General features: G+C 43.6%; 1 protein-coding gene and 1 long non-coding RNA gene across 3 annotated transcripts in view; both read left to right on the forward strand.

The window, feature by feature from the left end:
* The first annotated feature begins 6,656 nt into the window (after positions 1 to 6,656).
* The window catches only part of LOC101077158 (glypican-6-like), a 51,758-nt gene continuing 33,339 nt past the window's right edge, over positions 6,657 to 25,075 (forward strand). For both annotated transcript variants that reach the window (XM_003961882.3, XM_029846910.1), the window contains exons 1-2: positions 6,657 to 7,152; positions 19,416 to 19,574. In XM_003961882.3, coding sequence (XP_003961931.2) covers positions 7,002 to 7,152; positions 19,416 to 19,574 — 310 coding nt within the window. In that variant the 5' untranslated portion in view covers positions 6,657 to 7,001. The remainder of the gene's footprint in view (positions 7,153 to 19,415; positions 19,575 to 25,075) is intronic.
* Positions 16,178 to 17,119, forward strand: LOC115252298 (uncharacterized). The gene is made up of 3 exons (XR_003890700.1): positions 16,178 to 16,270; positions 16,621 to 16,723; positions 16,810 to 17,119. It is a non-coding gene; the product is annotated as an uncharacterized lncRNA (long non-coding RNA).

Genomic DNA, 25,075 nt, shown 5'->3' on the forward strand with positions numbered 1-25,075 from the left:
ATATTAAATGTCTTTTGGTGAACGTCAGTAAAATGATCGGAGAGAATCTTCAAACGCGGGCATCTGACTTTTAACTCACATACAGTGTTGGTCAACAGAGTCTGGCAGTGTGTTATGGCTGATAAATGCAGGTTAATGTGAGGTCTCTGATGGCACGTGAGGGATCATCAGCCAAAGCCTGGACTGCAGCTTCCATATGGGCGCACAAATACAGCGAATACGCTTATTGTCTCCAGCAAATTCCATTTGCAGAGACCTGTTTAAGCATTTGGTCTTCTAATATTTGTGCGTTCTCCTGCATCTTGATGGAGATCTCTTAATTATGGTCAGATTAGTGTTTGTACACACTTGAAAAGAAGCACAAACCCCAGATGAGGCCGGAGATGAGAACACTTGTGTTTGAGTGCTAATTCACACGGCTTCGCTGCTTTGGCACAAACGTTGGCTCCTGTTTGTGGGTCATGTCAGGATTTATTCTCCTCATTCTACAATCCAGGTTTTGAGGGAGGTTTTCGAAATGTAAGATCTTGCTGCCTTCAAAAAGCCGCAGCAGATTATTGCAGACAGGAAAAAAAGAAAAAAAATCTCGGCTAAAATCTGATTTGTTGTTTTGTCTATTTGCATATTTTGAGTGCAGATCGTTTGTCATTATTTAATGGTTTTATTTGCCATTGACAGTCCAAGACAAACATGCCCCAAAGTCATGTTTGTTTCTAATACAATGAGCAATTTCTGCGATGATGCGGGCTGATAAATGGAAATATATTCAGTCTGAGTTTGCCTCGGGCATACAGAGAGAGTGTGGGACCTTTCTGGCCCATTTATGGAAGTTCCATTAGTGAAAGATGCCAGGAAATGAGTGCGGGTGGTCACGTAAATGCACAATTATATCTCAGATGTTCAGCTAACAATATGATTTCTGTTAGTGGCATTCCAGCTAATAAAAAGGCTGTGGTTTTTTACTCTTCCAGAGTGATAGTTTACGTCTCAGGCTGTGCACATCCATTTGAACCAGACCTCCATCAAGCCCACCATCGTGCGGTCTTCGTAAGATCATGTGACCTCTGAGTCTCATCGATGAGCTCAGCTTTGTATGACAAGGAAACATCTCGTAGCAACAATACGGGTATCAGGAATCAAACCCTCTCCCCTTTTCATGAGTCACGGGGAACAGAGTGGGTGTTTCCATGACAACTGCCACGCGTTTTCAAAGTTTGACATATTTAAAAATTAGAACTTACAATCAGCAGTTTGCGAGATTTATTTTTTTAATCGAGCGATAGTGACACATTCTAGTTGCTTATTGACAAACCTGATATCTCACAGATGCCTCATGTCTGTCTGAAGGCGAATCAATTTATCCCTCCCTGTCAGTAACGTCACATATATATGCCATTGTTATTTGAACAAAATTTCTATGGTTATTGTCTGTACACTAACCTCCATCTGTATTCCTTTTGAATTCTGACAATAGATGGTTGAAAATTCACTCACCACAACATTATCAAAGCTCACAGCTTCATTTTCAGATTTTTTCCTTTACCTTTCAGCTCCGTCCCTCTGATCGTTTCATCCCTGATATGTATTTATTGCTGCACTGCAGCTTTTAATTTTTCCGAGTAAATGATCAGTTGTGCTCTGCACTTCAAGCCTCCTTTGTTTTGATAATTGAACACATTTGGGCGGTTTTGTGCTCGTGAACGCTGTTAGCCCATTCGACACAATTAAAACGTGAAGCGGAGACCTGTTTCACATTTTCCTTTCAGTGAGCTCTCCCCACGGCCGTTCAATAGCTGCTGCTTCTTTTCTCATTTTGATAGTGTGTTCTTAACTGATATCTGCACATGATTTTGTTCTATCTTTACATGATATCTGATGTAATTTGTCATGAGTCTTTATTAGAGCAGTTTGTGTGGCAAAAAAAGGCAGGAAAAACTGGGTCCCTAATAGGTGTTTTGTTGTGATTTGAATTTCTTCTTCAGACTCTCTCAAACTGCAAAAGAGGTGTGAGATGTTTTTGGGATATTTCATCTCACAGGAACTGCACTCCTGGGTACATAATCTACTGAAAGTTATCTAATAAACTGAGCAAATCGTTGGCGCCTCTTCCTGGTTTGAAAGTGTTGCACAAGGTAACGCAAGGACCTGTTCCACAGGGCCTGGAGTCCCTGTTCTCTGAGCTTCAGTCTGCTGTGGTGGGAGATGTTGCTTCACAATGTTCAGCAAAAGGCCCCATTTCAAAACTCAGCGAGGTAAAATAAGGCAACAGAAAAATGATACAGCCTCTTTCATCCAGACAGTGTTTCAATTTTGCAGCGTTTGCAATCCCAAGCACAAGGCAGGAGCGGCATAAGAATTTTAAAAGAGAGGGGAAAAACGTTATTTTTTCTCAAATGTGCTTATATTTCATTTTATAAATGTTCATAAAATAAATGTTTATAAAAGTCTGCCACACAGAGCCGGACTGTCTGGCAGGTTGAGAAGTTCAGTGCGTAAAATAATGGGAAAAATCGTATTTTTAGAGGCTTTCGGCTGAAAGACTGTTGACGGTTGTGATGACTTTCCTGCCCCCCTCGGACTTGAACATAAAGCATTTTATGTTCACCTTTCGCTTTTACTCCTGAGACAATATTCAAATGGTTTTATCTTTTCAATGATGCATCGTAACAAAAAATAAGAATAAAATATCAAATTGCTTTTCAATACCAAAGAAACCTTCAGGATCTGAAGTAAATCACCATATAAATGATAGGCAGCAACAATTCCGAAGCAAGTCTTCATCATGGCCGTGATGGAAGGAAAGCGCATTGTAGCGGCAGGCTAAAGGCTACCTGGATTTAAAGCTCTATATGAAACATCTGCCCAATGATCTCGGTCACTGTGGTGCAGCTGCGTGTTTATGTGAAACGGTGATTTAACATTTCAACATCAATTTCACTAAACTTTCCTGTTTGCTGCGAGCTTTAAAAGCCTCCTGTGGGTGTGATGGTAACCTTTGAATGTGCACGACGTTTAGACTCTGACAACACTCAAAATGATTAATGGAATCTGATAATTGCTTGAAAGATTTTGACAAATACACTAATGAACCGAGTGCAGCTGAATTCTATATCGGCATTTTTAGGCGTGGAGTTACGGCGTAGTGCCCGCCTCCATACTGCCGCATGAAAAGATGCCATGCAGCCCGTGTGTGAGTGTGAAGTGGTGAATTGTAAATCTGAAAGTTTCTTCTGCTATTGCAATGAAAAGCAGAAATTTGTCACTGAAGCTGCTTGTCCACCAAAAGAATGTTACTTAGGATGGAAGGAAAGTAAAGGCTTGAGGCTGACACGTCAGGTCACACGTAACATTGGAAATGAAAACAGAATTAAGGGTTAAAATTCAAAAATGGTCCAATGAAACGTGTAATTTGCGATCGCTCCTCCATCCCATTAATACAAATTAGCTTTAGTTAATGCTTTATGTCATCAGCCACAGACCCAGGGGACCTGCAGCCTGTACTCAGGGACGGTACCCAAGAAAGTTTACTTTAATAAGTTGGATTAATTTATTTATATGTTAATCTGGCTATTTTCTGGTGGGGTTTATCCTTCTGAAACTCCCAGATTCCCTCACCTGCTGTGTTTTCACAGGGACTGTTAAAGTGGGGCAGTTTGGACTTTAATTCTTTCGTGTTTACTTTCTGCACTGTCAAGCGATTGAAGTTATATTTTAGTCACTGTGCTGGCTGCAGTTTCTGCCGCTTTGCCAAGCGGTGGTTCGACCAAGATAATACAAATCCCTTTACAGAGCATCAGTCTCCTGTCTCACTTGAGCTGTGGCTGACTTACACTTTTTCTTTGGAGAAGTATGGGCTATAACCAGATGGAACGAGACCCCGAGATAAACCTAATGCACAGAGGAAGAGGAAACTGGCTCCAGGTGCCTATGGGAATCCTGAAAGAGCTGGACAATCTGAAATGGAAAATACATGCAGCATTATACAAATGGCATACACCAGAGGAACTGGATGCACATATAAATGCAGATAGTGCAATTCTCACTTTTAATGATATTTGCCGTTTAGGATATTTCTGGGTCGTTTAAAAGAAATGTTTGGTGTAAAAACACACTCAAACATTAACTTCTCCCATTCATTCCATGTTTCTCTACTTACTTTGAGCACTAATTTCACTAGAGTATCCCAGATTAGCCTTTCCCTCTACCTTCTCCAGCTCCAAGCTCTAGTAGAGCTCAATGGGAGACAGAAATCCTCCAGTCTGTCCTAGGTCTGCCTCCTCCTGGCCAGACATGCCTCCTGAGGTCAATGTCAAGGAAGCAGACAACTTCACCTGGCTTCTCTCTATTTGGGGGAGAAAGTATGAAGGAGAAAAGCCACAGCCCAACATGCTCAGATTAAACCCATCAAAACTGATAAACGCCTGATAAGCTGTACAATAAAACCCCAAAAATCCATCAATAAGATTGGATTTTTAATAATATGTGTTAAGACAGCATTATAAATCAAAACCACTCCAGAACCCAGACATCGTCTGCAGCCTCCCGCTGGAGATTACTGAGGGAGGTTGTCCGCAGGAAGTCCATCATGTCCGCTGTTGCCGGCCCAGACTGTAACAGCAACTCATCCCAGCTGCGATCTATCCAAGGTAGGCACTTCTTCAATGTCGCCACGCATTGTTTTTCTCGGAGAGATGGCAGCAGATAAATGCCGAATGCTTTAGACGTCCGTTCCTTCTGCCTCAGCTCCTGGCTCTATTCCCTCTGCAGACCACAAAGGGGTCCACTACACTGACAACTTCAACCTGTTCATTAAAAGCCCAAGTTACCTCTGCAACCGTGGGGCCCACCTGTCACAAACTAGGCAGCTTCATGCTGACTTCATGCTGACTTCCATCGTCCAGCATGTGTTCCACCTGGGGAGTGAGTAGCGGTGTTTACTCCACATGCCCCTTCAGCTGCCCCCTGACCAGAGTCATCTGGAAACCTTCCCTTCTTTAAATCAGATGAGTTCAAGGTTGTCTTTTACCAGTCCATGAAAAATTAACTTTGCATTGCATCACATTATATCAGAACAATAAATAATAACAATAAATCTCAGCAATGGTCATATTTTTGAAGAATTACGTTTGGCCAACATATCCTTCAGTCCTGTAGCTGCAGGTCATGTGGTGCAGATGTTGCTCTAGTGAAATGGAGGACACTGGTTCCATCCCAAGCCCCTGTGGTTCTATCTGTGTGTGTGTGGGGCGTGCACGGTGTGTATAATGCAATGTCCTGCCATTGACACAGTTTGTTGTACAATTACCCTGAGTGCTGTTGCCAAGGGTAACCTCATGGTAGTTCATACAGGCGTCAGTCAGCTGGACGCTGCCAGCCCTGGACTCTCACACACATTAGTGAAGGCAGGACTAACTGAGGGGCCTCTCGGAATATTCTATTCACACCTAATTACAGCCACACATCTGTCCTCTTTTTCAGCTCATCAGATATTTAAATGTGACTGAAAGAGCCAGGCTGTTCTGACTCTACTTTCATCAAATAATGAGACATTTGCCAAAATTGAATGATATGGCTTCAAAAAAACAAACAAACAAAACAAAAAACTGGGAAGTTTGTGTCGCTGTGTGTTGTTATAGAACACTTCCTGTATTTGGCAATTATGGCGTTATAATCAGGCTCATTCCTACCTGTGAATGTGCTGTTAGGTTCCTCATCAGGGCGTTTCCACATCATTGATCCATGAAAACAATATGCAGCCATTAATAGCTGGTATAAGTGTTGTTGGAGCCCAGAAGGAACAGAAACTTCAAGCAAATCTTCAAGCTGCAACATGAATTTAATGAATCTTATCAAAGAGAAAAATGCTGACAGCAGAAACACAAGAGAATCTGTCGCACCGTTTCAGTCTTAAACTTCGGCTTTGGATAGGAAGATGTGATCCAGCAGGAGTCCCATCCTCTGAAGCAAGCCTTTCAAAATATGATGATCCCATCCCAGTTGGATCCTTTTGCCCTGCGATGGGAGCCGTGTTAATCCACTGCTGATCTACTCTGCGATCAAGCTGTTCCAAAATCAATAGAGCCATGAAATCACAGTTTTTTCATCTTACCCATTACTACATCTTTCATGTGCGCTGCTGGAGTTTAGCTGTGATGTCTAATGCATGAAAACACTTTAATGAAAGTGAATATTTCATGGACGGCAAAGAAATGTGAAATGAATCGACGTGGCCGAACAAAGAGACAGGACAACTCATTGTATAAAAATGTGTTTGCCACTGTGTCATTTTCTAATTTAGCATCAGCAAAGTTGTGCTTTATCATTTTCAGTTGGGAAAGAAAAGCGTACAGAATTATGCATATATTATCAATAGGGATTTAAAATAACAAGAAAAACAACAACAGCAATAATAATATGGCGATTAAACCAATTAATTATTTGTAATGTAAAGATTTGCATCTCATTCAGCAAGTTTAGTTCAGAATCTGTTCATTTCTCCAGATGACCAATTTCTCTCTTTATCAGATACACGCAGGCTTTCATGCAACCCTCGATTTATCCTACGGAGGTATTTAAGCGCGCGTCCCTCACTCTGGAGTCTGCAGGGCGAGACTGGATTCCACTCCATATTTTGTCTCCCTCTTTGCCATGCCAGCCTCTGTAGAGTGGAGGAAGAGCTCGCTGCTCCACGCAGCAGTTCCACTCCAGCGCAGCGCCCGGAGCTCCACTCTGCGCACACAAGTTGAGCGAGCGCGGCGCGAAGCGCACTGTCTGGATTCATGTAGCACCTGTCCTCTGTTCCCAAACGCCAGGGGACTTTTAGCCGTTGTCATCTGCGTTAGAAGCCTTTCCTCCTGCGGAGGAATGTGTTGGTAAACCCCAATATTGCAGTTGCGGCCATTAAACGCTTATTCACCAAGTCCTTGCGGAGCTACTGCGGGGGGACTCTTTATCAGTCAGCGGGATACTGCAGAGGAAGAGGATCTCCACAGCAGCCAACAATGCTCAGATTACAGACTTTCATTTATACTTTTTCACTGCTCTCCGTGGCAGCCAGAGCAGATGTCAAGGCGCGGAACTGCAGCGAGGTGAGGGAAGCTTGCGTCGCCAAAGGTTTCAGCTTCACGCATGTTCCCCTTCAGGAGATCTCAGGTAAGGCTGCACCGTCTCATCAGGCATCACGCCGGCCAGGCAGTTTTTTTGTTATTTAGGCTGTATATTCCGCGTTTAAAGCTGTCAATGAAAAAGTTGCATTTTGCAAAGTGCAACATGGTCATAATGTAGGACCGCGTCGCCCCTGCAGCGAAGTGGACCAACTTTTAAAACGCACGTTCTCGATGCTGGTGTAAAACCCTACAGCTGGCATCCCTGCGGTGACCGAGACTTTTGCTGTTCAGAAATTTAAAGAGGAAGGGGGGGTGGGGGTACTGCGGCCGTAATGCTTTCTTAGCTGATGGTCAACCTGCAATAACGACATCATGTCAGCCAGCATCAGTGCCAGGTGTAAAGAGTCCCCAGAGGTGGCGTGCGTGTGGAGGTCTGCTCTGTGCTAACCAAGCAGAGATAATGAATGGTCAGCTCGGCATATTAACTTGTATCGTGATGAGGTGAAGTGGAAGTGCTGGCTCCTGCAGAGCTCCAGCAGCATCAGCCCGTAACCATGAATCATCCTTTAATATGAGCCACACAGGAGGGTTATTATATCACTGCATGAAAACCCACGGCAGGTCTGTCACGGTCCTAAATACAGCTAAAAATGCAATGTTGTTAATGTGCTAGATTATTCCAGACTATTACATAAGACATAAATGTTTCCAAACAGAACTATATACCCAGTTTGAACAGTTCTCTGATGTCACACAATACAGAAAGAAAATTCTTTCTTTCTTTCTTTCTTTTTTTTTTTTTTTACTTTATCTGTCTGCAAGTCCAATAAAGCAGGAAATCTGGCACAATTAAAAAGCTGCGTATTTAATGACAGGCACACCTGGTCAGAGATGGCTGGATCAGACACTACCTGATTCATTCCTCTGGCGTCAAAGCCTGTCTCCTAGGCCGAGTGAGAAATTCAATCTCCCCGGTGTCCTGATGATGTCACCCTGAATAAATGGCTTTTGATCTGGTCCTAACCTTACATGTCTTCTGCAGAGACAGTGCCTCATCAGCAGCTCAGCAAATTCCCACAGTAATGGGCATGCCCTTCAAGCCCTAACATACTGCCTCTCACGCATGCAACATTCGATCTATGACAGGTTTAAAATAAACGCCGGTCCCTCAGGGAGTTTGCGGACACTTTGATATGAGTTTTTCCACCAGAAAAGTGTCCTCTAAATACAAAAATGAGAGCCTAAAATTGTATCAAAATAGACCCTATGGTGGCTAGAATCATAATGCAAAGCCGCTAAGTCTCAGTGGAGCCCTAACACAAATAACAGCACATCATATAACATTAAGCCCTAAATGAATCCATATGGCTGGAAGCTTGAGGATGCAGCAGGGTCCAAAACAGTTATTTGTTTTGTCCGTATTCTTTGTGCCTCAGCTGCCATCCGCGTGTCCTTTGTGGTGTGAAATGTGTTTGAACACTCAGGCTTCTGTGTGTTTTACTGCAGCGTCGCTCTGCACGTAGCAACTCCCTCGTTTGTAGCGAACCCGAGAAACTCGCAGGAATGTGATGAATCGAAAACAGATTTATTTACTTGGGCAGATAGATAGATAGATAGATAGATAGATAGATAGATAGATAGATAGATAGATAGATAGATAGATAGATAGATAGATAGATAGATAGATAGATAGATAGATAGATAGATAGATAGATAGATAGATAGATAGATAGATAGATAGATAGGTGGGTATGGATGGATGGATGGATGGACAGACGGACGGATGGACGGACGGACAGACGGATAGGTAGATGGTCCTCATGGAAGGGCTCTTAAATATTCCCATCACACTCTATTAACTCCAGCGGTCCACAAATGACGCTGCCCCTAGCACAGATGTTGGATGACGGCTGTTTTCTCTTGGATATCTTTAAATATCTGCGGATATGTCGTAACTCTTCACAGCTGTCAATCTAAAAAAGCATCGACAGAGAGAAACATGCAGGTTTGGGTTTTTTTTTCTCGTTGCGGCTCAGTGTCCAGGACCACTGAGGCGCTGCGGTGGTGCAGGCCAGATTTATGCTGTTGTGTTTGGTCAAACAGAAGAAACCAGGTCAGGTGGAATGACAGCGTCACAGTCATGATGTTGACAGAAGTGTTGTTGTAATCTCGAGCCCAAAGGCTCGGCTGGAGAGGTAATTCAGAAAGACTAAGGTGATGCCCGCTGGCCAGACCAGGCTGGAGACTGTCAATGCGGGGAAACCAAGGAAACAGCAAGTCCAACCGTCTCAGTGTTTGCTCTAAAATTGAGCGGTCTCCATAGCAAACTTTATTTAGAACGCTGTTGTCATGAAAATATCCCCGCTAAAATCTGAAGGTTTTTCCTTCTCTGTGTTTATGACAAAAACGTGAAGTGCTCGAATGTGCGGACTGAAGGGAGACCTGCTAGAATGTCCTGTTCTGCGCTCCCGTCTCCCGTCCAGCTGTATTCGCTCCCTTCCATCAGAGGAAGATGGGACAGAAATAACTGTGATGATGTTATATGTGATACTGAGACAGCGAGGTGAATGATCTCTGCTGAGGCGTGTAATGTGCACAGGGTCTCCGCTGTCATGTAATGGGATGGAGAGGATTAAAAGGGCTAAATGGGAGTGCCTTCTGAGAGGAGGGCCAGGTGACTGCAGGCCCCAGCAGCAGACGCCAGTTCCACTGTGATGTACTGTCAGATCATTGTGACCTTGCTGTCAGTCACACGTGGAGTTGGATCTTGGACTGAAATACCCCGAGCAGGGCATGGTTTTGGTTCTGCTGTTGCATCCCCCTTTTTTTGCAAGCGTGGGTTGGCAGATGTTTGGCGTTGTAATGGAGAGGTCTTGATTAGTTGGTACACAGCAGCACCGTGTGCTCCGTGCAGACCCAACAATGGTGGCATTGTCCAAGGGGAGGAACACGGACAATTAGTGACTTGTCTCCCTGCAGCAGAGGGAATTTCTGGACCCCTGCCTCCGTGTCATCGATCATGTTCGCCAATAACAAGATGACCTCATGGGAGATTCTCATTGCAAGTTGTTCACTTTCATTCTCAGTGGACATTATTTTAAATTTGTTTTTTCCAAATGTTTGCACATTTTTAAAGAAAAAAGAAAAGAAAAATGTTCTCCTGGCATCTGTGGTCATCCTTAAAAAATTGTTTCCTTTTCTATGTGGAGCCTCTGGTGTCAGTGAGCTTCTCTTGGAATAGTCAGATGGTTCTTCAAGGCTCTTCTTCAGGAGAGTCATGTTCAGCTCTATACTGACGACATCGATCTAGTCTGGGCATTCATTTCTTTTTTAAATCCCTGAAGTCAAAAGGTGGATCATTTTTTGTTCAGAAATGTTTTCCTTGTCCATTAAGGGTTGTGGCGGTTTGGTAATCGTTCTATAATAAGAACAGGGCCGTCCGTCGGCTGCCATGGTCATTTGCTTGGCTGCCATCTTTCTTTTGTACTCCATTTTGCCATTAAGAATTTGAGGGATGGGTTTATTTTATGAGCAGATTTATATCAGAGAATAGGAAAAGACTCATTTCACAGCTGTTACCACCAATCTTGGATTTGGCAGCTGTGTATTAAAATACCTCAATCCTCTTATTGCCGCTACCATTTCTGCCTTTGCTGTAGATTTGATCAGAAACGTCTTTTACAGAACCCCTCTCAGTCTCATACATGCATCAAGACTCATCTGCAGATCACAACTGCACCATCCAAAATGCATGTTCTTTAATTATTGTTCAATTAACCCAGGTATGTTTATTTTTTTCGTCTTGACCTTCAGAGCAGATTGATATGGATATTGGGTTTTGACTTTAGGCTGCAGCATATTGCTGGTGCTTTTTCCCCGACACTCCACCTGCCTGTCAATTCCTAGTACAGCGAAACAAAGCTCCCCACCACTAAAATGCCTTGTTGCCATCATTGAATCTATCTTTAGCTGCATATCCACCACTCGCGTCTTGTTGACAATGTCTGACTAGACTTGATGTGCAACTGGAGCGGATGTTTGCCTTTGTGCCGCTCCTCAGGATGCCGCGATGTGTCTCAGTACGCCGCGTGTCCTTCCCCTCTGTTTAGCTGTCTGTTGACTACAGTGAGCTCCAAAGAGGTTTCAGGCATGCTAATGAGCGACGTCTGTAAACTAACCCGTAAATGTTGAATGAAGGGTAATGATCAGCAGAGGTCTGAGGGCTGTACTCTTCCGCCATGAACCACTTAGTGACTTGAGGTGAAAGCGAGTGTCTTGTGTGTCCTGCGGGATTCTCATGGGCTTCTGGGCCGCCTGCCCATGTGGATCAAATATCCACGGTGGGCTAGCTGTCTACTCACTACATTTTTCATTATATTCTCTTAAATAAATATAATAAATACCAAAGCCATGCTGTGAAATATGCTGATTTTGCTGCACATGCTGTTAAATAAATGTGCTGCACATGGTGTTCAAGAATTTCATACATTAATCTGAGCCATAATGATGCTGCTATACCTTTCTTAAGGGTGCTGTACATGAATATTCTGCAACTTCCAGCCTCAAGGTCACACATATTGTATGTTTGTTGTTTATTTATCTACTTGGCATATATTTATGCAAGGACATAGTGGGTGTTTTTTTTTCTTCGAAAACAAAAGTTTGTTAGTAGAGTTATTAGAATGTGCACTTGTGCATCTCTGCGCTTAATGACATCCTGACAAAGATTCTGGCTAAAAGAAAGACGTTCGCTTCCCTGAACACTCAGCTGCCACGTTGTTAAGTTGTCACTTGTGTTATTTACTGTCGGTACATTCTCTTATCATAGAAGTCATTAATTCCACGTAAACAAGGGTTTCGCTGGTGGCACATTCACAAGATTTTATCCTGGATTCTGCCAATGGGTGCTTACGCCTTTGTGCATACATCAGTCTGCAACATGCTACAACCAATTAAGAGTTAGCAAACCAGATGTGTTATAAAGGTACCTGTTTCAGGGTGTTGTGGTGACAAGGTTAGATATAATATTTGCATTTTTTTTTAAAAAGTGTTTTCAAATGAGATGAATATGTGATTTAGGAGCATAAAAAAATCCAACAGAATAAGTGCCCAGAGTGTTGGCTGTGCCATTACATACAGTTGCTGAATGAATTCAAAGGGGCAATTTATTGCTTTTATTTTGAGTTATTCAGACTTTCCATCAAAAAAGAGCCCCCTCACGTGTTTGTACAGCAGCCTATTGTGTCCTGTATTTAGGCTTCAGCTGTATGCAGGCCTCGGGTTCGTAACACGACCTGAAATAGGCGCCAGCTCATTTGCATGCTGAAAGAGCAGACAATAAATTTCATGCCTCAGACAACAGAACATTTCTGCCCCTAAAATAACTTCATGGGTAACAAGTGGCGAATTGTAGCTGCTTGAAGGACTTTGCATCTGCAGACAGGAAGACATCGCTGAACGGAAGCAGAAGACGGTCAGAAATATTCCCCAATGTATTCGTAATAGTCTGAGGGCCAAAATACACTCACCAATATGAGTACTATTTTAGCATGAAAGATCATAGCTGTGAGTCATAGCCCCAGTGCCTAATTATGCACACAGCCTTGCATGCTCCTCCCAGCAGTAAAATATCTTGAAATATACAAAAAACATCTCTCCTGTGCCCCCCCACCCAATGATTCTCACGAGAACGTGGGCTACCACCACGCTGTTGTGCTGTGCTGCTTTTATCGGAGACTCTTTTATGTCAGTGAAAATTTGTTTCCTCTTGAACCTGTCCTCATTCGCCCAAGGACGCACGCGCCATTGTATCAACACCCCCTGGTTATTTAAAACACTTGCAGGCCTTTTTGCCTTTGATAATGACTTCTGGCATGACCCAAAATACCATATAACGTGATTTAAGTTTGATTGATGTAAGTTCTAACTTGAGCTAGAAACTTGGCAAGGCTGTACAAACAGCCCACCAGAGATATCATTAGAGATCTCTATCCAGGCTGATGCTGATATATGTTGAACTTTATTCTCATGCGCTGTGATGGTTTTTTTCCTTCCTCTCGTCGGCATGTAATTATCCTTCAGTCACAGTGTAGGAGTGTAAGGATGTCTAGAAATGTGTGAAACTGAGTCAATATGACAAGTGGATCACCTCAAATGAGGACGTAAATGTCACTTCAGTGGTCACTGTAAGTGCTTTCTTGCTGAGGGTAAATTGTAGATATAGGGGGAATGTTCGCATATATGTGTCCACTCCCTCCCTGCATGGATGTCATTAGTTAGTGCATTTTTAGCAATGGAGCTTGAGTTATCAAAGTTCATTTGCATCAGCTCTCCTAAAATAGTGTTTAAAAGTGCACCGTTTTGCATTTAGCTCCCAGGCCCTCGTCTGAATCATTGCTTATTGCCAAGATAACCTTAGTCACATGAAAAGCTGCATAAATCTGCAAAACACATATTTTTTTTATCAGGGAAAAGAAAACTTCCACTCTGAACTTAAAGGCCGCTTTGAAGAAGTTCTATTAAGGCTGCCTGTATGAAACCAAGCACATCTCAAAGTTGGTTTCCAGGCAGCGCGCTGAAGATTCTCTCTCGATTTTCCTCCTTTTCACAGGCAGGACGGGAAGACAGATGCCGCTTCTCTTAAAAGTGTTCAGCTCGAGATGCTCAACAGATGCCTGCTGCTTATCAGCTCAGACACTGGTGGCGACTGGAGGATGCCAACCTGTCTCTTCTTCTAGTTCTTCCCTCTACTTGTTTTGACTTGGCTGTTTACTGCAGTTTATTATAACAGTTAGAAAGACGAGTTCGCCGCAACACAAACGACAGGCAGACAACAACATGGATGAAGCAGCCACAAAGAGTAGGCGTGCTCGTGGATGAGAAAGCTTCATTTTCACAAAGGTCTAGCTGGAAATACTCTTCCTAAAGTATCATATATGGACATTAATCGGTCATTGCATCGCAGCAAACAGTGACTGAAACAACACCCCCCCCGCAGCATGAGCGCTGCACAGTTACGCCACCACCTCGGATGCATTTATAGTAACAGGTGTCGTATCCCAACATCACCTCAGGCTTGTGTGATTTTTCATTCTTTCATTTGCAATTTTCAGCACAGTTGTGTTCAGTCTCCAGATGCTGGCGATCCCACCGTGGTTGCCAGCTAAAACAGAAATCATTTCTGGTTGGCCAAAACCAGCTGTGAGGTGCAGTTTCACCCCTTCAGCCACTCAAAGCATTTCAATGAGGCGTTCCATAGTCTAAATATTAGTTTTGTTATTGATGTTTTCCTGCATTTCCCCAAAAATTTGATCTAATTTCAACATTTGCTTGAAGATTTTTTTTTTACAGCCCAGCTCTAATAATCCTACAAAAATAATGCAGAATTTAGATTATTTGTTCTTCTTCGTGTTTAAAATGCACCAGATTTAAGCGACGCTACTTAGCAGGAGGAGCTGTGTGCATGTTTGTTTTTACTTCATGCGCAGCCTTAATGCAACTAATGTCAGTGAATGTTATTAAAAATTTGAAAGTAACAATGTGAAAATTAGGTAGATATGTCTGATAGACGCTCTTTAGGTGACTACAGAGAAAGAGGGCGGCTGGCTTTTGGTGGTGAAACGCTGTCATAAAGAAGTGACATTTATAACGTTGATCTTATGAGGGCTGACAGTGGCATCGCTGTGTGAACCCATTAAGTGTTTGTCAGGGGGAAGTGCGGGACAGAGCAGATGGCGGAGTGCATATGCTGCGGGTCTCTTTGGCCAGGTACACTGATGAATTCTTCTGAGAACTGACCTATCTTTGCTGTTACGCAACATCTCCCGCGCCTAATTCTCTGAGCATACTCCAGCAAAGGTGGGAAGAGATGTGTGACAAAATGCGCTGATGCGGACCTGAAAATGACTCCCGTGACTTTCTGAAAGGTCGGTTTCAAAGGCACGGTTGCATCAACTGGTTTACTCTTCCAAAAAACACTTTTATGTTTATCTTTATTTCTTAGATGCTTTCAGGTGTTGTGTTCAGGTGTTCCTTGAATGCACAGCAGGATAAAAAGAAAGAGAAGGTCAACGTCAATTCAACAAAAAATGGAAAGACGTTTTAAATCGCAATTCAGTGACGATCCTCACTGAAAATAAGCCAGGTGGAGACCTCATTTAGTTCCAGGTACATTGATTTAATTGATTTGACATCAGTATGTCCTGGCAGCAGCTGGTCTGTGTGTTAAACCAGTTAATGAGATGATAAACCAGTCACCTCGTGGCATCAAAGCCCAAAGTTCTGGATTTGATTGTGGCTTTGCATTATAATAAAAGCGATGACTATAAATATGGATTTCGACTTAAGCCAGGCGGCTGTATTGTAATATTTACTGTAGTGTGTTCTCAGTATTGCTATCCTTATGAGGTCAGAGGAAATAGCGCGGTAACTACAGACAGGGAACGGCGCCATATTCGCATCCACACTGCTCTTAATTGTGAATGAGTGGCCACAGGCCGGCCAGCTTTGGTACAAGGCCACAACTCCCCTCAGTTTCTGAAGTTCAGCTCAGGATCAGACGCAGCCTCGGGCAGAAACCACATTCAGGACAATCACAGTAAAACAATAATAAAAACAACAGTGGAACGGGCTCCAGCAGCATCAACCCAGGCTTGAGTAGAGAATATGACCGTCACACAGTTTTGTAGCTACTTTTTAGAGCAAAAGTGTCCTTTTTTCAGTTTTGTGGGCATTTGAATGATAAGAAGCATCCAGGCTGCTCTCTGAAGCAGGCGTCATCCTAATAACCCAGCGTGATGCAGGCAGGTTGTTTAAATCACATCTATAACAGGGGAGGATGCATTATTAGTGTACTAGTATTAGTGTACCATATGTGCACTAGTATGAGGTGACAGCTTTATTGTACAATAAATGTAAATGATTATAATTAAACAGAGTTCTCTCTTGAATAACAACCATCCTTTTAACCGGCCACAGGTGTTTGAACATCAAAGGAAGTTGGATCCTTTTGAGCAGCACTAAAATGCATTTGGATGAAATAAAAAAAAGAAAAATAACTCTTCTGTATTCTGAAACAGACCAAACAAACGTCACCTTCTCCTGCTTCACTCCTCCGCCCAGTTATGTTGCGTCTCGCTCTGATTCTCTGTGTCTGTGTCGAACCGGTAAATTTTAGATTTTTCATTTCCGCACCCAGACGCAGAGCTCGCTGTAATTATTGTCAACCATTGGTTACACTCTGGTCTCCAGCTCTCCACACACACACGTAAATAAATATCTGACTCCTTTAGTCGCACTCTTGCCAAATACGACCGTAGTTCTGTTTCAAACTGAAGCTTCGTCATGTGCACACGTGTCTCTCCCGTTAGACTGCCCCCCCCCATGAAAACTACTGCATTACAGCAAATCCATTAATGCTGAAAATCCCTTTTTTTGTAGCTGGTGGGTTTATTCAAACAGCCCACTCAACTGTGTTTTATCTAAATTCCACTAGCATGTCCAAATGTCCCTCCAGGGGGACAGACGCATTCTGGGCCTTGTTGATATGAACGTCCCTGGCAGCCACAGACGTCCCCCCCGTTTGGGTCCCACATTCGCAGGACTATTTTCTTCAGCTGGTACGAGGGGTCAGCATCAGAACTCTGTTCGTTCACTGTTTGTTTAGACATCTAAACCTGTGGCGATACCTTTTCTTAATCCACAGGTGCAACTGTGCTGTTTTAATAATGTCATGTGACATTTCTGCCCGGTGAAGTCAGTGGAAGCGTCCTCCCCTACATGGGAATACAGCAGAGTGGCTCTGGGGGCTGTTGCCTTGGCGTTTCAGGACAGATTTGCTTCTGTTGACGTGCTGACGTGAGGCTGCACTCGGATCAGATGGGACGCCTCTGTGGCTGGTATCTCCTCGTCTGAACATGATGGATGACAGTTGGGTTGAGTGTGGTTCTGTGTTACCATGAATCCAAACGTTGCGACCGGCTTTGCCTTGTCGCCTGTGTGTGAAGCTGAACTGATGTCTGGTTTTGGCTGTGATCCAGATCTCAGGTCAGTTTTAAATCCCAACAGGTGACCCACCTTACCTGTAGACCCTTCCATTAAATCATTGTTAGTACCACTTTGAGTTCCATCATCTCTCCATCGCTGAATATTTTAACTAAAGGGCAGCTTTTTTTTCAGAACCACTGAGTAAAGAAAAGAGGGTTGGAGAGATTGTTCCTCTTTACTGCAGTCACATGATGATGGCAGTACCATAGTTATTTCCAAAGCCATTAAATCTGTTAAGATTGTGTGTCGGGAACTCCAGAGACCCGGTTTGGGATCAAATGTGCTAGAGGCAGCGGAGGTTCACCTAAATTAGATTTGTTTCTACTACGAAGCTCGAAAATATACAGCATGGAAAGAGAGGAGAGGGTCACGGCTCCGGAGCCTAAAGCAGCAACGACAAAAACAGAAACCTGGTCCAGAGAGCCGAAGCTCAGAGCCATGAGTAGGACACATGGATTAAGTGTGCACGTTGCATATATCAGGAAGAGTGGGAATACCAGATATAGGTGGAACAATTTATGGTGAAACTGAAGAATCAGCAGTGGGAAGAGCTTTAAACCAGGACGGGAGAAGAAAGGCCAGAGGAAGACGCAGCAAACGGGCAGTTGGCCATCGTAGAGCATGAAAGACACGAGGTGGAACAATGGAATCAAATGTAGTGTCTGCGTAACATTGCGTATAATGGAAACAACCCTGTAAAGATGTTCCAGTTAAATCCGCCACATTTGCGGAGTCATTATCTGGATCATATTTCAAGCGGTGGTGTTGTGCTGGATATTGATGGGGGGGGGGGGGGGGGGGGTGTAATCATAGTTGTTAACTTTAAATGTCAACATTAGGTGGTGAAATGATGGATAAATAGTTCACATCAAGAACAAATAATGATGAAAAATTGTGAGGCCAGGGGATGATGGGGAGCCTACAGCTATGTGGAACATGGAGAGGGGGGGGGGGGGGGGGGGGGGGGGGGTAAAATAGGATAATCTCACCTCCTGGGCTGAGATTGGAGGATGGTTTTACCTGAGATGGCCTTGATAATTGAAGACTCTGGCTCCCAGTCTTGTTGTGACCACCCTGTTTGGTGACAAAGAGATCTAGTGATGCAATGGGATCCTAGCTGGTCTTAAAGATGTGATGGACCAGGGTCTTTGAGAGCTTTGGGAGTGAGGATTTTCAGTTCCTTCCTGCTTTTGACAGATAGCCAGCGCAAAGAATCCAGTCTGTGGAAGTTAGGTAGTGATGTTTAACGCAGTACTCCCTTTCAGCCTGCATGGAGCGAAAGGGAGTACCCCCCCCCCCCTGCTTATTATTCTGAGTCACATTGTGTGAAACTGTTTTGTAAGATTTTCTAAGAAAGAATAAGGCCGGTCTATCAGATTTGTTTAAAGTGGGAGATCAAAGAGAGATCCTGATCAATATAACTTGATGGAAATGTGGCTGGGAGTAACCACATCATTAGATAATAAAGGTCAGGCAATGCTGAGGAACAGGAACAGAGAAAAACTCCTCATCTGGCGCCATTAGTGTCTCATTTGTAACTTTCACCAGGGTTGTCTCTGTGCGGTGAAGCATTCAAGACCCTAACAGAGGAATCCAATTAAGGTCCATAATATTCTTCGAATGTTGGCAATAGACCGGTGTTAAGATAAAATGAAGCAAGACAGGGCTTTTAATGTGTCATTAGCCTGTTAGCATCAGCTGGAAAACGTGCACAAATGCAGATTGGAAACGCATTGTTGCACGGCATTTAAAACAAGCTAACTAGCATGTACCAGGCTAGGAGAGTTTTAATTTGAACATCTTATTTTATTAATGATTACGTCCGAAACCAAGTTCACATGGGAAGCGCAGCAGTTTTCTGCAGAAAGAGAAATGCAGATGAGTTCGCTAAACATCAATTTTAATGTGCGGTTGCTAATTAAGAGCAGAGCTGACATTTCGCAACCCCAGTCACATTTCCTGAGCATTACATGGGTGAGCATTCAGGTTAATTGCTGCAATGAACCCAAATTTATGGTCTTCCCAAAATGAGACACACTGATTTTAAAGGTTTTCTAAATTGTTGAGTAAGCGCCCCATTTTCTCCTGAATTCTCACCCACCAATCAAAATCAGAGAAATCATTACGGTGCCGCACTATTTCCGCACCCCAACTTTTAAACACAGGAAACGAGAGGAGCGGGGTTTATTCTTGTAAATGTTCATAAGACAGTAGTATTAATTTGCGTTTTGTAAAGATCTAATGCTGATGTTCTTTTATTTGCAGGTGAAACCCTCCGGGTCTGTCCTCAGGGAAACACATGCTGCACCCAAGAAATGGAGGATAAATTTGGGCAGCAGAGTAAACAAGATTTAGAGAATCTTGTTGATGAAATGAGTCACTTATTGAGAAGCACTTTTGTTTCCAGACATAAAAGGTTTGATGGTAAGTGTTTCATTCTCTTTTCCACTATTCTGGCCTCCTGCTGGTGTTTTAATGGCTACGGGAGAACAAAACACTGCATTCAGATTGAAGGGATTATTTCTGCATGATTTGAATTTAGGCCTGTTTACAGTTCTGCTGCTCTCCTGCAAGAGGAGGCAAGACTAGGAAATCTTGTGAATATGCCTTTGAGTGCAAAGCCCTCATGCTGGATTTGACTTCTCGTTGACCACTTTCAAATGGCAGAAGTGGATTCAGTTCTGCACAAAACGTTCCACTTTTCCTTCTTTGTCTGGAGTCAGCTTCCTGTAGTGAGAAAATAACTAACAGCATTATCCTGACATTATGGTGTAGAGGAAGGAGCATTTTAGCTGGTAAAGGAACAAATATCCTCATCTTTTCAGTGACATTTCTCAGAGGTCTGAAAGCCTTTAAATGCTTTGCTGGTAGCACCATAGTCATTTTTTTCAAATGGAGAATAAAGAAAATAGATTTGAGAGCCGCATTCAGCTGCGGCAAATAAAAATGTGTGGATTTAGAATTTGCAGAGCGTCGTGTCGTCGGGACCAGGTGGAGCGCAGGAGTGTGGCTGATGTTCAGCACTTGACGGTCAGCCAGCCAAAAGCTGGCCAGGGGCACAGAGGACACCCATTGGAGGACACCCAATGGGATCTGACGTGTGTATTAGCCACGGCCACATTGTCTAGCAGGCTACTAAAGTGACTGCTAAGCACCCAGAGACAGCACCAGGTTTCAAAGCTAATTAGCCATAGTGACTAAATAGTGCAATGGCATTTCTACAGAAAGGCTTATTCACGAAGGCAAGGAGAAGCAGTTTGAACATTTCTATGGCATCAGTAAGCTGACGGTCAGACGGTCACTTTAACCGTGAGCTATAAGTTTTAATGGAGGTGCGCTAAAGGTTCAGTGGCAGAATGATGCTTTGGTTTGAAATAAAATGAAATGGTAGCTGTTTCTCTTGGAATGAATCCACTTTTTCATGATCACTGACTCATCTTCTGAACCCTCCAGTTTGTATGTGTTCATAAATGTTATAATCCGTGGCTGCTCACACCGTTCCGCACTTCATTTTAATTTACTTTGTGTTTGCCCTAAAATATAAAACAAAAACAGCTCTGTGAGCACGAGCGAGACAATGAGCCGTGAAATTTTGAATCTGACTTCAGAACTGTGCCACCCATGCAGCAGCGACACCAGTGAAGCGCTGGCACAGGGCCTCAGATTAATTGGGGAAAATTGGCATTGAAAAGGTAAAAACCAGCACAGATGTCTCTTTTAACATCACCATCCACATCTTTCATTTTTTGTGTGTGTTTGAATCAATAGATGGTTTTGGCAACATGAATCTCCTCCAATTAGATCGCAAGGCTGCCTGTAAATAACCCCAGAAACTCCATATAGATCAATTTATAAGGAGTCTTGAAAGTAGAAGAATTGATTTTCATATTGAGCTGTTCAACCAAATATCCAGTGTCCAGGACTAAATTGTGTTTGAGTGGAAAATATTGGAATGTGATATTCATGCGTCAACGTTGTGTCTTTCTAGGCTCTTCCTTTTTTAAAACCATCCACCATATTGTATGAAACGAGGATGATTTGGTTACAGCGGGATGAATGCGCATTACCCAGAAACTCAATGTCACACTGATGGGATGAAGTCTGTCTCTTTTTTCCTGGAATATGCTTCTTTAGCTCTTGGTCATTCCTGGAAGCATGCATGAATAAATAAGTGTTATTTTGATCAGCTGCTGTCACAGCGATGAATGTCACTGGCAGGACTCTGGTCCAGCGGTGCTGGAATGCACGTCAGTAATCCCTTGCTTTCCTCTTGGGGGTTGCTGCAACTCGCCATTATTTCCTCAGCCCTCTGCTGTCTGGAGATGCATCAATTGGTAGAATGAGTGTTTGCATTTTCCAATGTAGTGGGGCTTGGTTTAGCAGAGATGGCTGCTAAATGCTGCCTGGGTTTGGCCTCCACTCTGTTTGCAGGGGGTCGTTGTGAGGGCTACTCCTGACGACAATAGCCGGCTCGCCCACGCACGCCTGACACCGCGGCCTGTGTCAGAGAGCCCGCAACTGGCTGCCACCGCTGCTCGTTTGCGTGGAGTTAGGCTTCTCTCAGCTTCAAGTTGCTGCTCAAATCGCTCTCGCCGCATCGCTCGCCGCCGTCCCAGACGCCCAGCTACGCGAGCCGAGGTCCCTTTTGGTGTGAGTGCAGCGTGAGAGGGATGAAACACGAGCGCAGAGGAAAGATAAAAAAGGCAGAAATATCCGCAAGACTGGTGGTGCAGTTAATGATCTGTCATGTTTTCATCATTGTAAATCAGACATGACAACCGGGCCTCACCCATGAAGCGGATTGTCAATAATACCTCAGTCCTCAGGACGCTGCTGAAGAGGGCTGCCTTGTACAGCAAAAGTACTTTTCTTGTCCTGTGAAGTCCTAACAGACATCATTTGGGCTGCAGGCGGTTTGGGATTGAAGTGCCATAAGGTCGCTACGCTCTGGCATGAATGGACCGCTGTAGGGATGAGCAAAATCAATCAAACGGTCACATGCATGCAGCTGCAAAATCTATTTTTAACCTTTGCTAGTGTTTCAATGTTGTTTTACTTTCTCTTAATATTTGTTTTTGACCTCTGTTACTTTTATTTTTATTCTTTACAATGAAAAACACTTTAGCTCTTGTATGAACAATGGCATCCTGGCCAACAGGGGGAGCTGCAGCTTGGTTTAGATGGCTTTTACAGGTAGACGTGACAGAGCAACGCTGAGCGCGGGCAGCACGTGCACCAACAGACATAGGCTGCATCTGAAATTTCGCACTCACTCCCTGTTCACCACTCACTTAATGGGGACTTGGCTTGAGTGAACTAGTTAGTGCACTACTCAGTGAAATGCCGCTCGAGCCATCGTGCTTTAATTGGGTTAAATAATAATAAAGACATACCAGATCACCAGTCGAATCATTTTCTTTTTTCCTCTGATTAATAAATGTAAAACACTGATTCAAAGCAGGTTTATTCAGGTACTATAATGTCATTAACATTTGTTCATTCAATAATAATAAGCATTATGTCTAGCTTCTCGCAAGGGATGATGGGACATGTTGCTTGGTTAGGGAGCATCGGTTGTCGACTACTTTTCACGGTGCATTGTGTGCACTTTCGGGTACAGCCATCCTCACTTAACATTCAGACACTCACGACTGAGTACACTATATAGGGTATGTGGGGGGAGGTGGGCACAGCGATGCACACATACACACCACGCGCCAAACATTTCCCCATCTTCCCCTGTTTCACAACACCTGTCACCCACGTGGCCGACTCCCTGAACAGTTATGTGGTGTCAGCGAAGGTGCACACTCCTGTGCGCCGCACGCTGGTTTGCGCAATATATTCACATTCAAAGACAGACTCACCTCAGGCGTCTCACTGCATCCACCACTGCTCTCTGGGATTCATCCTCATGGGCAAAACAGGGGCCTGTTGATCGTTTGATGTATATGTGGGGGGGGTAGCGAGATAAAAGGGTCACCTGACCAATAAAGGTTTGCATCTTCTTTTGTGTTTGGTTTCACGTTCAGTGGCAGCACTAGAACAAACCAGCAATGTAAACATTGCGATGATGTATTTTGGCCAGATTGTGTTATTATTGTACTGATTTTGCCACCCCCAGCGGGAGGGGGGGGGTCATCATCGAGACTGGGCCATATGGGCTTACAGATATATCATGAAGAAGCCCATGTCGGATATGAACGGGCAGTATGGAGCGAGTGTAATGTGCACATTGAGATGCCGATGTCACTATCAGAACATAAACAATGTTAGACAAAAATAACTGCAGCCAGACGTTTCTGCTTTTCAGGCTGAGCTGAGTTCAAATGATAAAATGCTGAAGCTCATTAACACAGCGTGTAGGTTAATGCAGCCTGACTGGTCAGTCAGGAAGATGACCTGAGTGACCCCGCACGTTCCATACGTAAGCACGTAGAGGGAGATTTTATATGTTGAGACAGTTCAATCAGCTGCATTAGCGCCTGAGGTTTGGACATCTCTGACACGGAGGCGTGCATCTGTCAGTAGCTTTGTGGAAGCAGGAAAAACATATTTGCTTTTAATGGAGGAAGAAACTTTTTTATTTTTATCCTCACACTAGCACATTCTGCTGTTCTTAATGATCTTCCCCCTTGTGATTTTTCATTATTAGATGAAGGCGTTTTTTCTTTTCGTTACTGAATTTTCTGAAGGCCTTCGTTGTCACCGCTCCAAAAGATTGGTCACCACACAATTAAGAATATAAAAATATTACAGCTAATAAGCCAATCAGCAGCTGATCTTTGCTCAGACCTGTGTTAAGATGTGTCTGTGAAACGGAATCCTTCATCAACACTTGGGCTTCACAGAGCTGCTTACACAGAAGCGTTTCCTGGCAATCCTCACCTAGAATGCCTGAATGAGGGATCAATTATGTTTAATAGAATAAAAGGACAAGCCTGAAACATGACATTCATCTGAATCAGTAAAAGAAGCATTTTTTTCTATTGAATGTGTGGCCTTTGCCCCCCTGTGTCATTCTGGGAGAATTATGAAATATAATATCTGAGGGTGGAATAATTCTTCCTGCAGGGGTTTAATGCTGCCTTTCCTGAAGCATATTTGTTATATTTTACCATCACATTAGTGTTCAGCAGCGACAGATCTCATGGTAATCTGTGATCGGCTGGCGAGTGGAGCCCCCTCCCTGCTGCTATTACCCAGCCGTCATGCAGCAGGTGCCCACATGCTGCCGTGTGAGATGAGTTTGAGAATCCCAGCATATTAACTGATCTGTTATTTAAATTCAGATATATGAAGTGATTAAACATGTGCCAATCAAACAGGAGCCAATGAAGATTCCTGCGAATTACTTTGCAACAGATTCGATGATGGCAACCAGCTACATCTACGATCGTATATTCTGACTATTGCTGGATCCACATTAATCAATAATCAGTACAATGTTTATTCAGAGACTCCAACAAAGGCTGTTCACAGGGGGCTGTCAAGTGTTGCATATGCAGCCACAGCAAGCAGCACATGGAAATACACTCCAGACAGTGTGTGTTATTTTAGAAGAATAGAGTGTGACAGCAGCAGCAGGGGTGTTTTTGTTTCACTCAATGAAAGAGTGAAATGATACCAGCAATGAGTGTTGGAGTTGGTTTCACAGGTTTTCGGGGTGCGCTGCACCATCAGCAGTCTTCATATTGCATTGGACCTGCGTGTCAAACACCTCGGACTGATTAACATAAGCTTGCTGTAGGCTGCAGGAGGAGGTTTATATGAGCCCCCTTTGCCCACATCAGCATAAACTGCAGTCAGAGCGCATCAGACCACACCCACTGTCACACGGGTGTTGGCAGCTGGGTGGAAAACAACTCCAGACACCCCGAGGAACACCTCAGGACCCTCTCCAGTACCCGTGGTTCCTTTTGTCC

Source organism: Takifugu rubripes, chromosome 1 (genome assembly GCF_901000725.2).
Source record: "Takifugu rubripes chromosome 1, fTakRub1.2, whole genome shotgun sequence".
Classification (NCBI taxonomy): domain Eukaryota; kingdom Metazoa; phylum Chordata; class Actinopteri; order Tetraodontiformes; family Tetraodontidae; genus Takifugu; species Takifugu rubripes.